Raw genomic sequence first — 14,536 nt, 5'->3', positions numbered from 1 at the left:
TGCGACTAGAGAGGAAGTCCGGCAGCCATGCGTGGAGATTTCCATGGCTACCAAAGGAGGAGAGTTTTGTGAGCAGAGCGGGGTGCCAGCCCGTATCGAAGGCATGTGATATGTCAAGGGAGAGCTCTAATTTTCTATTTGGCATTGAGGACCTCCATCCATTGTTGAGACAGCAGAAGCAGCATGTCCAGAGTAGAGTGACCTGGTCTGAAACCAAATTGATGATCAGAGATCAAGCCATTGGAGAAGAGGAAAGATTTCATATCCGAAGCAATGATGGATTCCATGACTTTGCTGATAATTGGGAGAAGGCTGATTGGTCTGTAGTTGCAAGGATCTGTTTTTGCACATTTTTTGTGTAAAGCGGTGATGTTGGCTGATTTCCAAGCAGATGGCAGATGACCTTGAGCAAAAGAGGGTGAAGAGAACAGAGAGAGGGAGTGAAAGAGCGGAAGAACAGGATTTTAGGACCCGTGGGCTGATGCCTTCAGGTCCAGTTGCAGAATCAGAGTCGAGGGTTGACAGAAACTTTTCCACCTTGTCAGGAGGAAAGGACACAGAGTCCAGGAGCAGCTGGGTACGACTGGGTATGGTGGGTACAGAGAGGGATGGGTTTGGGACACAAGATTTAGAGGCAAACACAGAGTTGAGGCATTCAGCTTTTTCACGTGCGGAGTCAGCTGTGTGGCCGTTTGAGGTAAGGGAGGGGATGGAGGGGGAACAAACACCAGAAACAGATTTGACCAGACGCCACCAGGATTTGGAAGAGGGAGACAGATAAGAGAGTTCGGTCTTGAGAACGGAGAGATATTGTTTCCTGGCTCTCCTGAGGGTGGACAGTGGACACGCACTTGTTTCGGGCTTTGTGAAAGGAAATGAGATTTCCTTCTGTCGGATTTGCTTTCCAGGAGATGAAGGCAAGTTGTTTCTGGGCAACAGCCTCACCACAAGATTCCGTGTACCATGGACGGGAGGAAGGGTATGACAACTGAAGACGAGATTGGATAAACATGTGCACGAGAGAGAGCAATTTACTTTGGAAGAATTCCCAGGATGAGTTGATGTCAGAGGCGGTCGAGATGGGAGACCAGTGCAGATGATTGATGGCTGCTTGAAGACCGTGCCAGTTGGCCTGAGTGAAATGCCAGACTCGTCGACGCTGAGGAGGCTCTCTGAGAATGGTCAGAGAGATGTCCACTTTAACAAGCACATGATCAGATGAGCCGATTGGAGCAGAAGAAAAAGGATTTTTCTTCTGATAAAGGATCTGATAAAGGAAAAAGGATATGAGGATTATTTAATTTTTTAAGTGATTCTTCAACATTGTGAGATCGGGCCAAAAACTATACATTGCGGGATATCTCAAAAAATGATGGATGGATTTGGACTAAACTTGGTGCACCGGTTGTGTGTGTGACAAGGACGAATCGATTTGGTTTTGGTAAAGATCTGAATATGGATTCAGATATGAGTTATTTAATTTTTTAAGTGATTCTTCACCATTGAGTGATATGGCCAACCAGGCAGAGGTTTGCTCTCCACTGAGTGTCGTTCAAGTTATTATTATTATTATATACATTATTAGTCTTGTTGTTATAATTCTATATGTGACAAATAATAATGTGGAAATAAATTGGTGATATTGAAATATGAAAATCCTTAGGAGCACTGACAAGATTGCTCAGAGGTACCGTACCTTACTTGCCTTTTAGCTGTCTATTTTAGATTTGAATGTCAGTTGTTTTTATTCAATTGTTTTCTTAGTTTTCAACTCTGAATGCTAATTCCTTCCCTTGAGCACCTTGATGCCAAGAATGTGCTATTGTGATCCTGATGACTAATTCTGATACCTTTCCATGTCTCAGTAATACAATGATTTATTTCTCTCACATCTTCTCAGTTCCGGTATCGAAGTGACAATCAGGTGAACAACCGACGGGCTGAGATCTTGCATGACGGGCAGTAAGTTGGCTGTATATAGTGCCTGTACCGTAGTGACTGTACCTTATGGTGTCCTCTTCACCCTTAATTTGCACCTTACTATATTACCTCCGTCCTAACAGTCCTCACCTTTTTCTACCACCTGTACCCTTGCAATCTTCAACTCACCTTACAACCTTGCATTCTGGTCCTTCTTGTATCTTTTTCATCAGATGGTAAACGGGAGCCATAACACTTTCACTATGTTAGCTTTTACGTGTACCGATTGTGTTCTCATTGCCTCAGTTTCATGGAAGAGAAATGGATGAATGTCCAAGTGGGAGACATCATCAAGATGAAGAACAATCAATTTATACCAGTAAGTAACCATTCTTTATATCGTAACTGGAATTGTTTAAAAAAAATAAAAAAAACACCTTTAGAGGCCATTTTTCCCCGCAAAGCGGGGGTTGGCCTTTTTCGGGCACCGTGGTTGTTGTTGTTGTTTGTTGTTGTTGGTCCCCTTTTTGAAGCAATGTTTTACGGCCGGATGCCCTTCCTGCCGCCAACCCTGTTTGTCGCCTTTTACGACAAACAGGGAATGACCAGTGAACTGGTACTCAATTAGCCGACCTCGGAAGGATGACAGGCTGAGTCAACCCCCCTGGCGTTAATTCAGCGATCGACCGGGATTCGAACCCAGGATCCTAGGATCCTAAGCTGGCACCCTAGCCGTTAAGCCAACACCAGGCTAAGCCGCTAAGCCAACGTAACTGGAATTGTTTGAAAGAGGAAAAAGCAAAAACAAATTCTGTGGTTCGGAACAGATGATACACACTCATTCTGCGCTTTATTACTGTATGCTCTTACACCATCCGATGCCGCACCTGTTAGTAGTCCATTAGAGGGAAGATGACACATTTCTGTAAGTTACAGCAGTTGCTCAGATGTGGAAGGATGATTCGAATTATATCAGGAGAGATTGGGTTAAAATAATACTTTTTAAATTTTTTTAAATTGCTCACTTTGTCTTCTCTTTCAAGCAAGACCGGAAGTCTAACAGTGGCATAGCCGGGCATGTTTGATACTTGAGTTGAGGAGGATAGTATGACCTGGGTGGAGATACCAGTTAGAAAATAACGTAAGTATTAAATTATTTTGAAGTACTCCAAGTCTCTAAGCTGTCTGTCACCATGGAAGTGAAGAGATTGCATTGAGACACTGGTTTATTCTATGTGTTGGTCAATTAGTCAACACTATCAAAGTGACCTCAGTACCATCCCGACACACACCACTGTGTGTGTTACAGAATGAGGTGTTTTACGGCGGCCGGAGTGCAAATCCTGCCACCAACTTCCATGAGAGAGGACCCAGTGAGTTGATACTCATTTTCCTGACCTCAGAAGGATGACAGGCTGAGTCAACCCCACCTGGTGTTAATTCAACAGCTGACTGGGATTCAAACGCAGGAACCTAGGATCCCAAGCCCTCCACCCTAACCGTTAAACCAACACCAGGCTTAGGGTGGTTGGAGGCAGTCATAAGAAATGCTTCAATGTTTGAAGAGCCCTTGATCAAAGTTTTAATTACAGACTTGGCATTTAATATGGAATTTTTTTTTTGGGGGGTGAACTTACTTTTCAAGATGACTTAGAACCAAAAGTTCATTGGAATTATGTTGAAATTATTCTAGATTTTGTTAATGTGACCTTTAAAAGAAACAAAAACCACATTTGACATTTCGAAGCAAATAAATTGATCCTTGAAAGTGATGTAAACTGATATCGAACTCAATTCATGGACAGTACTGTGTTAAACTTCTGTGCGTTTTCCAGAAGTATCTCTTTATTTTGCACATTAGCCAAAAAATTTTTTGAACAAAAACAAAAGTTAAATTACGACTGGGATTACGGACAGTAAAATTACAGTTCATTACTTCGTGTAACCCCCACGAGCATTCAGGAGAGTATGTACACGTCGAGGCATGCTGTTCACGAGATTTGCTAAGGTTTGGACAGGAATCGCTTGCCATGCAGTGTCAATAGCCTGCTGCAATTCATGCACAGAGGCAGGCTGCTGGTCCAAGTTGTCGATTTGACGCGTTAATTCTGCCCACAAGTTCTCGATCGGATTCATATCCGGGGACATGGCAGGCCACTCCATATGCTCTACACCACTGTCAGCAAGAAAGTGTTGGATCATGCGAGCACGATGAGGCCGTGCATTGTCATCTTGGAAGACAAAGTTTCCTCGAAAGGCTGCAGGAACAAATGGAAGCAATGTTTCTTCCAGAATGGCCCTGTGCCTGAACTGGTTCAGGTTTCCATTCAGAACAACCAGGTCAGTTTTGCCCCCTGCATGAAAAGCAGCCCAAACGGTCACCCCACCACCTCCAGCTTGGACTCTTGGCACACTATACAATCTTCGTTGTTGGCTTCATGCACTTGTCTGCGCAGTCGGACGCAGCCATATTGATGATAGACCAGAAATCTAGACTTGTCACTGAAGATCACGTGATTCCAGTGTCCTGGCTGCCATTGACGGTGCTCTCTGGCCCACTGCCATCGGTGCTGGCTGTGTTGTCTGGTCAGACGTGGCTTTCTCAGGGGACGTCTGGCACGATAGCCTGCTTGAACCAGTCGTTGGTTGACTAGCCTTCTGGATACAGGCACATTTGTCAGTTGCTGCCACTCAGCCCTAAGCCGATTAGCTGACTTGGTACGGCCATTGCGGACTAACCGGTGCAGCTGGCGATGATCCCTCCTTGTGGTTCTGCGGGGACGTCCTGGCCTCGGTATTGGAGTAGGGACACCCCTCTGAGCATTTCGTTTCAGGATCTTTGACACCTGACCTTGAGTGATGCCATACTGCCGAGCAACAGCACGCTGTTTAATGCCGGAATTTCGTAAAGCCACCACAAATTCTACCGACTCCTCTCCGGCCTTGCTCCCCCAGCTCTCTCTGTGCTCTGTCCCCCCAATATTCCTTCAGGTCGCACAAGATCTGCCTGCAACCCTCTTATGGTTAAACTGCCAAAGTCTCGGCTCTCTGCTCACCTTCACTCTTTCATTCCCCCTTTCTCCCGCCTCTGGAACAAACTCCCCCACTCCCTTCAATCCCACTCCTCCCTCCAGGTCTTTAAAACAGCTGTTCACCACCATCTCTTATCTTCCCCCATCGAAAACCTAGATCTTTTCTACCCCCGGTAATTCACCCCAGAGTCCTTGCAGTGTTCATATGTTTTATTCCTCTCCCACCTCCCCCCAAGTCCTCCCGATGTCCCTGCTCTCAAATGTTGTGTTTGTGTCCTTCCCCCTCTTCCCCCTCTCTTTTGTGTCCTTCCCCCTCTCTCCCCATCTTGTCTGCCGCTCCCCTTGTTTTTTTGTGTTTTGTGTGTCGATTTGTCTTTTTGTGTGATTAATGTTAGCTCTTTCACGAGCCTCGATCTTGTATACAAAAAAGAAAAAATAAAGAAAAAAAAGACAAACAGCATTGTCAAGTTGACGAACCATCTCCAGGGGAAGCGGCAATAACTTTTGTAGACGTGCAGCAGTTGTTTTCCACTAATACAGAACGCAACAACCCTTATATACCCGATTGTGAAGCCAATCGTCAAATGTACCTGTCCTTACATTTTGTCATGCCACCTGTGATATAATCCTGTTATTGACTTCTTGCTGCGACAAACAATCAGTGACATGGTTCTTTTAACAAAGAAATCACCGAAGCGTAAAAGAAACTCACCAGATTGATATACCGAGTTCAGAAAGTGAACCCAAGTCAAGAAAAAATATATATTCCATATTAAATGCCAAGTCTGTATATATATGATATGGGGGGCATGCACTTCCCCTCCCCCCATCATATATCATCACCCTGTTGTCATAATTTCAGTTCCCTCCAATTATCAAGTGTGATAATTTGCCCCAACCAGGTATATGATGTAACATATGAACGTTCCCTAAAGGGTGTTGAAAGAAACAAAACTGGCAAAGCCAAATGGCATCACATTCTACCTTTCAGAAGCGTAATTGTGGCTATAAAACTCACCCAATATGTAGGATAAATATGTGAGGGACAAGGGACATACATACATACATACATACATACATACATACATACGGAGAGACAAATGCTGTAAACACAGGAACCAAACATCTACGCCATAAAAAATCGTTTGTTTAATCACGAATCGGCCAGTTCTAAAAGCCTCTTTGCGATTTGAAGAAGAGGAAGAAGCTCTGATGTATGGTTTATTCACACAGCAGCTTGAATGGAAACATTTATTATTCTACGATAGTAGAAACCCTTTAGAAGGATATGGAACGAGCATACAAAATTATATATGCAGTTGTGATATTTTGTGAAGCAATAGAAATATACATAAAACTACACAGAACATACCCACATACACCAACAACCACAGCCACGATAACAATAGTGTTATATAAGATCCTTATTTTCACGTGCTTTACTTCATGTGTTTCACGTGTTTGTGTTTCACACTGAATGAAAAACGTAAAGGTAGAGCATGCAGATTGTGATACATGACAGGTTCAATGATATGTCTGGCCTGAACAGCATAGGAATCAAAATGGCGGTGTATGGAGTCAGCCGTCATACCGCTGTCAGGACATCACATCACCCCTGTCATGTGACCAGATCCTCAGCTCTGATTGGTGTACGTTTGAGGGGACATACATACATACATATGGACAGACAAACACTGTTATCGACGGCTTTGCCCTATGGGCGACACCGTAAAAATGTTTTCTTTATATTGGTGGAATGGTCAGAGTGCCTGCTCTGAGTCTGGGAGGTTGGCGATTCGAACGACGATCGAATCCTATCAAAGACTTCAAAAATTGTTTGTGCTACTTCCTTGCTTAATGCTCAGCACTTAGCAAAGGATAGAGCATGGACAAACAACCGTATGTTGCCTGTTGGTAATAGCGTAATATTGATGGGCCTATTGGCCTCCTGCGTTGAAGTTCCTTGTAAGGGAACTCCTATTTATTTATGTAACTTGTCAATACCCATTCCCTCTGCAAGCAAGAGGATTTATTTTCAGAATTAGCACCATTTCCCACCCTCAATATCCCCCGCAGCGGTCAGTGGTTAAACCACTTGCACTATAACACAGGTGCAAATCGCAAGTCGTTTCCCTATACTCAGCGGTGGGGGACTATTTAATGTCAATGACTTGACCCTGGGTATCCCAAGTGAATGAATGAATGAATGATCGTTTTAAGGCCATTTTCCCCGCTAGAGTGGGGGTTAGCCTTGCTGGCCCCATGACAATCATGGTTCCCTGTTTGAGGCAATGTTTTTATGGCCGGATGCCCTTCCTGACGCCAACCCTTGGTCACGCTCTTACGATGCGCAGGGATACGGTGTACCTATTCTAAACCGGGGTACACACCGGGGAGGTGTGTACGAGTACGAGTACGTGGAGGACCACTCGTACTCGTACCAAGTACGAGGATACCCAAGTCGAGGGTACGAGAGTACCAAGGACTCGTACCAAGTACGAGTGCAAAATTTGGTGGAGGTCAACCAAGCCGTTTTGTATGCCATAAGGAACAGACATACATACATTGCCTTATTCTATTAGTAGGATGAGCAATAGGGTGATTTATCTCGACTATTACGTAAGAAGATATACAGGGAACTTTAATTCAGGAGGAAGCAATTTGGGGCTTCAGGCCTGCTCTACATCAATGTAAAGAACTCTCCATGAGGACTAAAATATGTTAATGATGATGTCATAGGTGCCTCCATTATGACGTCATAATTCGACAAGTACAAAACTTCATCCGATAAAGATTAAATTTATTGAGCTTTAAAATATGTTAATGATGATGTCATAGGTGCCTCCATTATGACGTCATAATTCGACAAGTACAAAACATCATCCGATAAAGATGGAATTTCTTGAGCATAATCTGGGGATAAATTGGTGGAGAAAAAAAAAGAGACATCATCGGTCACGTGATTCAGCCGCCATATTTGTTTTAACACAAAAGCCTTAAAAACCACTGAAAACACCTCTTGGCGAGGGTCTGAAATCTCCGATTGCTCCTTATAGTTTTTTTTTTTAATGGAATGTAGCTCCATACAATACATCTGAGGCTCATGATAATGTTCCAAAATTAAGAGGAAATCAGCAATAATTATTGGATGAAAAAGGAGATTAAGATGAAGATATTTATTACAACAAGCTTCTGCCTCTCATTCCCTGAAACATTGATTATATTATTAAGAGGAGCTTTGATCGGCACTCTTTTGATGCCATGAAGCCAAATGCTGATATGTTTGCTCGTATTAATATTAAAACAATGAAAATATCACAGAGTGAATACATGTACAGGTGCCAATGCCTTTAAGCAGGGCATGTTTTGAGCAACGGCAAATGGGTGCATGGCTAATGGGTGCATTTTGTATCAAATGGGTGCCTCAAGATGACCTTTGAATATGTGCCCGCAGTCATACCTGGACAAGCTTCTCCATATTTTGAGATAATTTTCGAAGAAATGTGTGTAATTGGTGGTGTTGGGTTCCTCTCATCAGATTTATCTTAACACCAAGCTATTATAATATTCCTGTCCTTAAATCAAACACTAAAACTAATGGTCTCTCTAAAAAAAATAAAAAATCCTTTGTACCCAACTTTGTTCAGCTTTATCCTGGGATATAAACAATGACGAGAGCCTGGTGTTGGTTTAACGGTTAGGGTGCTTGCTTGGGATCCTAGGATCCTGAGTTTGTAATCCCGGTCAGATTGTTGAATTAACGCCAGGGGGGTTGACTCAGCCTGTCATCCCTCCGAGGTCGGCACATTGAGTACCAGCTCACTGGTAATTGGGGCACTGCATCAGCGGCACAAACACGCTTTCAGAGAAATGATGCAAACCATGAGCCACAGTCTACGTACGAATCAGCAACAACACCGACGAGAAAAAATGCCAAAAATGACAAAATTGCATGTTTTGGCTTTTCACTGCATCTTTCAGAATTGTTCATTCGTATCAATTCTGGGGGAGAAAGAGCTTTAAAAAGATGTTTTACCAAATGCATTGGTTTTCTGTGTATCGTACTCCGCAGTCAGTCATGTTTATTTATTTATTTATTTGGTAGTTATTACAACAAACATTCCTATGGCCTACCTCTAACTATTACAATTATTCATCAGAATGCCATAGTCTCACAAAGTTGCTGAAATAAACAGCAAAAATATAGCTCTTAATTTTTTGCTCTTGTTTTGTTGATCTTCGTCTCAAAGACTGCTGCTCGTTATGGACGAGACTGTGTTTGAACTTTGAACCATGCTTCTAATCTCTTGAAAACGAAATATAACTCTGTATCTGCAAACCTTTAATCAGGTTAAACCCCAGTGACATTCCAGCCACTACAACCTGTCCTAGTTTTCACCACCCTTGGTGATTCTTGATCGCTGTCTGACAAAAAAAAACATCATTCTTTTTATCAGGAATTGTTGGCGGATGTGACTGCAGACAGACATGCCAATTGGCAGATTTCTTATTTTGTCTCCAAATTTATTGATTATTGTACTGAAATGTTTTTTACGTCATGCTGATATCATGAGGATATCTACTTGGTTCGTTTTTCGGTAGTTTAATAAGAATCGTTCGGTAGTTTCCACCCCTTCCGCCCCTTCAATCACCACTCGTATGCTTTTGTTGATGGCATTGGCAAAAGCCTGTAGATCACGTTGTGAGGTGGATTGAAAAACGTGTTTGCAATTCGGTCCAAAGATGTTTCAGCCAAATCCACATTTATTTTCACCAAAAACACGCGAGGAAACATTATCCCAATATGCTTGTTTATTTCACCTTTCAAAGTAATGAACATGTATTTACACACACACGAATGTGATACTCGTATACTCCATCTCGGTTACCTGACATGATGAGCATTGCACTCCTTTCACCAACTTCAGCACTGGAAGGTTATTTTTACACTTTAACAAACTATATATTGGTTACCCTCTCTCCATTTCAGAATGGAAACTAAAAGTCACCTAGGCTTGATTGGTGAAACTTATCTGTGAGTGGCGACAAAATATCTGCAAACACACTGAATGTGCATGCTTCTAGGTTAGCGGAATGGTGTACACGATTGAACCATGCTTGATGATTTAACAGGCTTGCTTCTCATTAGTGTTTTGGTGAATTTATGTTCAAAGAAATTTGCCAGATTCAACTTTTATTCCTATTTGGCACATGACAGTTAAACCCTCATAAGTGACAAATTTGCTTGTGTGCAGTATTTTAAAAAATTGAAGATTTCAGCAAAATATAATTTAAATTTTATCTACTTATTGTACAGTTCATTCAGGAGCTAAATAAAATATCACTCTTGTAGTGGTTTGAGTATTACAAAAAAAACAAAACAAGAATGACGTCATGCTGAGCTGAGCACGATACTTGCAAAATCCACCCCTCCTCAAAATATAAAGCTGCTGCCATGGATACATCAAATTGTCCATTTCATTAAGATTAAAATTGATGATTTTAATCAAAGCTTGGGTCAATTGGATTAAAATTGATGATTTTCAGATGAGAAATAATATTAGGAGTTTGACCTTTTGACCTCAAAATTAGTTGGTTTCCCAATTGAGTGATGCACTCTGTAATTGCTGTTTAACTTTAAAGTTGATAGGATGAAAAGTGATGATTTTTCAGATGAAATTTTATGATTTTAGAAGTTTGAACTTGAGTTGACCTTTAACCTCTTGACCTCAAAAATAGTTGGTTTCCCATTTTAGTGACCCGATATGCAAATGCTGTTAAATTTTCAAGTCAATCGGATGAAAAATGACAATTTTAGAAATTGGACGTCAAGATGACCTTCGACCTGAGTTCAGATTGCTCCAAGGTGTTTATAAGCATGTACTTGCATATAGAGTGCCGTGGATTGACTTTCCATGGATGGAATTAATTATTGAATGCTTGACGATATATTAATTTGCTCATCGCTCTAGGCTGATCTACTGCTGCTATCGAGCAGTGAACCCCATAGCTTGAGCTACATTGAAACTGCTGAACTCGATGGGTAAGATATTTGGGGGGCTTTGCTTCATTAATGGATCAATAATGTGGAAAATGTAATTTTGGTTCGTTCAATTTTGACTCCTGCATCACACCTTTCCCAACTATATCTCTCATAGATTCCTATCTCTCTCCTCCATGTCTCACTGTTTTATGTTATGTCACTCAAACTTCCTGAAACCATATTGTTCTGATATATTTTCATTGTTTTTCTCCATTTTTTTTTTAGCCGCGTCGCAAACGCTGCTCATAGAGTGCCCTCTGCTGTTGTTGTTGTTCTTCTTGTTCTTCTTCTTGTTCTTGCAGAGAAGACAAAACCTCAAAGCTCCACCCATTCTGGGAACCATAGCTCCACCCATTCTGGGAGAGCCTTCATATAAACAAATATCCACCATTTTATTAACTCGCATAGCTTTGAGGCCTGTTTTGTAGGCCCGTGGTGTCTTCCTCTCTCACACAGTTTTATTTCAAATCAAATTCGATATATCATTTCATTTTTCACAGTCGCTAACATAGTTTTAGACTCGGTTGAAAAAAAACGGGAAGAAAATCCGATGAAAGTTGCCCTTTATCGAACGAAATGAATTCTCAAAGGCCTGTAACTTCAAGTCCATTGGGATATATTTTTTTTAAATCGCGGCATGGTCAGTCATACACCGCCCGAAATAAGAGACGGGAAAATGCCGAGATATATATATTTTGTTTAAATCGCGGCATGGTCAGTCATACACCGCCCGAAATAACAGACGGGAAAATGCCGAGATATATTAAAAATTCGTCCATTTGATGACAATCGTCACGATGAAATATTTAATTTATACGTCGTCACAATAATGTGGAGAGAGGAGAATAGCTTCGTTCACGTGTCGCCACACACGGGAAATTGCCGAGATATATATTTTTTAAATCGCGGCATGGTCAGTCATACATCGCCTGAAATAACAGACGGGAAAATGCCGAGATATATTAAAAATTCGTCGCCACACACGGGAAATTGCCGAGATATATTTTCACTTTGCACAAAAATAACATCAAGTAATCGAATCAATAGGGATGTCCTGTGCCTATAACATCGACGTTATAGGCACAGCTGCATCTAGGCATTGTGTAACATCGACGCGGCTTTTGTTTTAATTAAAACTTTTTGTACTTGTTTACCCTAAAATTGTTGCCACTTCTCACCCATATCGGTCGCTCTCCTGCATATGCACAATAAGTAGGTGCCCCTTAATGCTCAAATGAATCTGGATTTGATTCCTGAGTAAACCTGCTGATTGGACATACAGTCACGTGAAAAAGTAAGTACACCCCATGTAAAGTTTTGACTTTTTCAACATATTTCAACATACAGCTATTTGATCTTCATTTCAACAATATTGATAGATCAAGGTGATATAATATAACAAATATCATGAAACATTTACATTTTGTAGTCCATTGTATAATTTAAATAAACATAAATGCAAATTTCGCATGTGGAAAAAGTAAGTACACCCCGACATTTATCACTACTTCAAATACCTAAAATTAGAATCGGGTGCACCAGCTCAGGTGCAAATGATTAGAACATCGTGAGAGAGGATCTTGGAGGAACCTGTCTTATTTAAACCTCAGACATTTCGTTTGGTTTGCTCTTTGTTGTTGAAGTGTGCGGCGTCACCATGCTGAGATCAAAAGAGCTCTCTGAGGCCTTCAGAAAGAAGGTTATAGATGCCTACGGGTCTGGGAAGGGATTTAAAAAGATCTCCAAACAATTTGAAATCAATCATTCAACTGTCCGGAAGATCATCTACAAGTGGAGAAGATTCCAAACAACTGCCAACTTGTTCAGGCCAGGCCGCCCCAGCAAGTTCAGCCCAAGAGCAGACCGCAAGATGCTGAAAGAAGTCTCTAAGAACCCCAGAATGTCATCACGGGACCTACAGGTAGTTCTTGCCACTGTTGGTGTCAAAGTGCACGAGTCTACCATTAGAAAGAGGCTGCACAAATTTGATCTACATTGGAGGTGTGCCAGGAGGAAACCTTTGCTGTCCAGAAAGAACATCAGGGCAAGACTAAAGTTTGCCAATGAACACCTCGGCAAAGACCAGCACTTCTGGAACAATGTGCTCTGGACAGATGGGTCAAAGGTAGAGCTGTTTGGGCACAGTACCAGAACACATGTTTGGCAAAAACCAAAGACAGCATTTGACCACAAGAACCTGATACCAACTGTAAAGCATGGTGGTGGAAATATTATGGTTTGGGGCAGCTTTGCTGCATCAGGGCCTGGGCAGCTCACCATCATAGAATCCACTATGAATTCTTCATTGTACCAGAGGGTGCTTGAGGACAATGTGAGGCCATCTGTCGGAAAGTTGAAGCTCAACCGAAGGTGGACCTTGCAACATGACAATGACCCTTAACATACCAGTAAATCCACCAAGGAATGGCTGAAAAGAAAGAAATGGAAGGTTCTGGAATGACCAAGTCAAAGCCCGGATCTCAATCCCATCGAGATGTTGGGGGGGGGGGGGGGGGATTTGAAACTAGCTGTGCATGCAAGAAACCCCCTCAAACATCGCACAGCTGAAAGAATTCTGCATGGAGGAGTGGGCAAAAATTTCTCCCAGTCGATGTCAGAGACTAGTAGACAGTTATAAGAAACGCCTACTTGAGGTTGTTTCTGCCAAAGGGGGCAATACCACCGATTTGAGCCAAGGGTGTACTTACTTTTTCCACATGCGAAATTTGCATTTATGTTTATTTAAATTATACAATGGACTACAAAATGTAAATGTTTCATGATATCTGTTATATTATATCACCTTTATCTCTCAATATTGTTGAAATGAAGATCAAATAGCTGTATGTTGAAATATGTTGAAAAAGTCAAAACTTTACATGGGGTGTACTTACTTTTCCACGTGACTGTAGATGACACCTTTGTTTTTGGTCTGACCACATTCATGTTCGTTATTTCCTTCGACTAAATGTTAGGTACATTTGAGCTCATGTAACTATCACTTAGTACTATCTCAGGCCACCGCTTCCTTCTTGTCCTTCCAGAGAGACCAACCTAAAGGTGCGGCAGGCTCTGCCAGTTACCTCTGATATGGGAGATGATGTTCACAATCTTTCAACTTTTGATGGTAAGATATTTTCAAACATTCACAGCTACAAGTGGAGTTCACACAAAACGAATGTACAATCTAACATTGTTTATTAATCTCAGGGCTCCTACATGTTTTGAGTCTTGTCCGACGTGAGCAATAAACTGCAGGACGATCATTTAATTTTGCTTGAATATTAAATGGATGTTTATTTGTGAATAACAATTGTTTGTTGTTGTTTTAGCCATTAAACAAATGGAAACTGCTGAATATTATGCTCGAGTTTTGTATACCAATAGTGATGTGTATACTTGTGCATTGAAAAGGGAAGAGATGGAAAACTATCCCTTGAAAGGCACTGACATGACCATGAGATCTTTAGAATGTCAAGTGTAAAATGGGGAAGCGAAGGTTTGTGGTCGGGCTCTGGCTTGAGTGGGATACGATGCCTGA

At 41.7% G+C, this 14,536-nt stretch overlaps 1 protein-coding gene across 6 annotated transcripts in view; it reads left to right on the top strand.

The window, feature by feature from the left end:
• Nucleotides 1-14,536, top strand: part of LOC137422152 (phospholipid-transporting ATPase ID) — a 160,859-nt gene that overhangs the window by 52,355 nt on the left and 93,968 nt on the right. For all 6 annotated transcript variants that reach the window (XM_078772335.1, XM_078772337.1, XM_078772340.1 and 3 more), the window contains exons 6-9: nucleotides 1,901-1,962; nucleotides 2,227-2,299; nucleotides 10,925-10,995; nucleotides 14,040-14,122. In XM_078772335.1, coding sequence (XP_078628461.1) covers nucleotides 1,901-1,962; nucleotides 2,227-2,299; nucleotides 10,925-10,995; nucleotides 14,040-14,122 — 289 coding nt within the window. The remainder of the gene's footprint in view (nucleotides 1-1,900; nucleotides 1,963-2,226; nucleotides 2,300-10,924; nucleotides 10,996-14,039; nucleotides 14,123-14,536) is intronic.

The sequence above is a fragment of the Myxine glutinosa genome, chromosome 2, assembly GCF_964187855.1.
Source record: "Myxine glutinosa chromosome 2, kmMyxGlut1.1, whole genome shotgun sequence".
Taxonomy (NCBI): domain Eukaryota; kingdom Metazoa; phylum Chordata; class Myxini; order Myxiniformes; family Myxinidae; genus Myxine; species Myxine glutinosa.
This window is presented reverse-complemented; position numbering and strand designations above follow the sequence as displayed.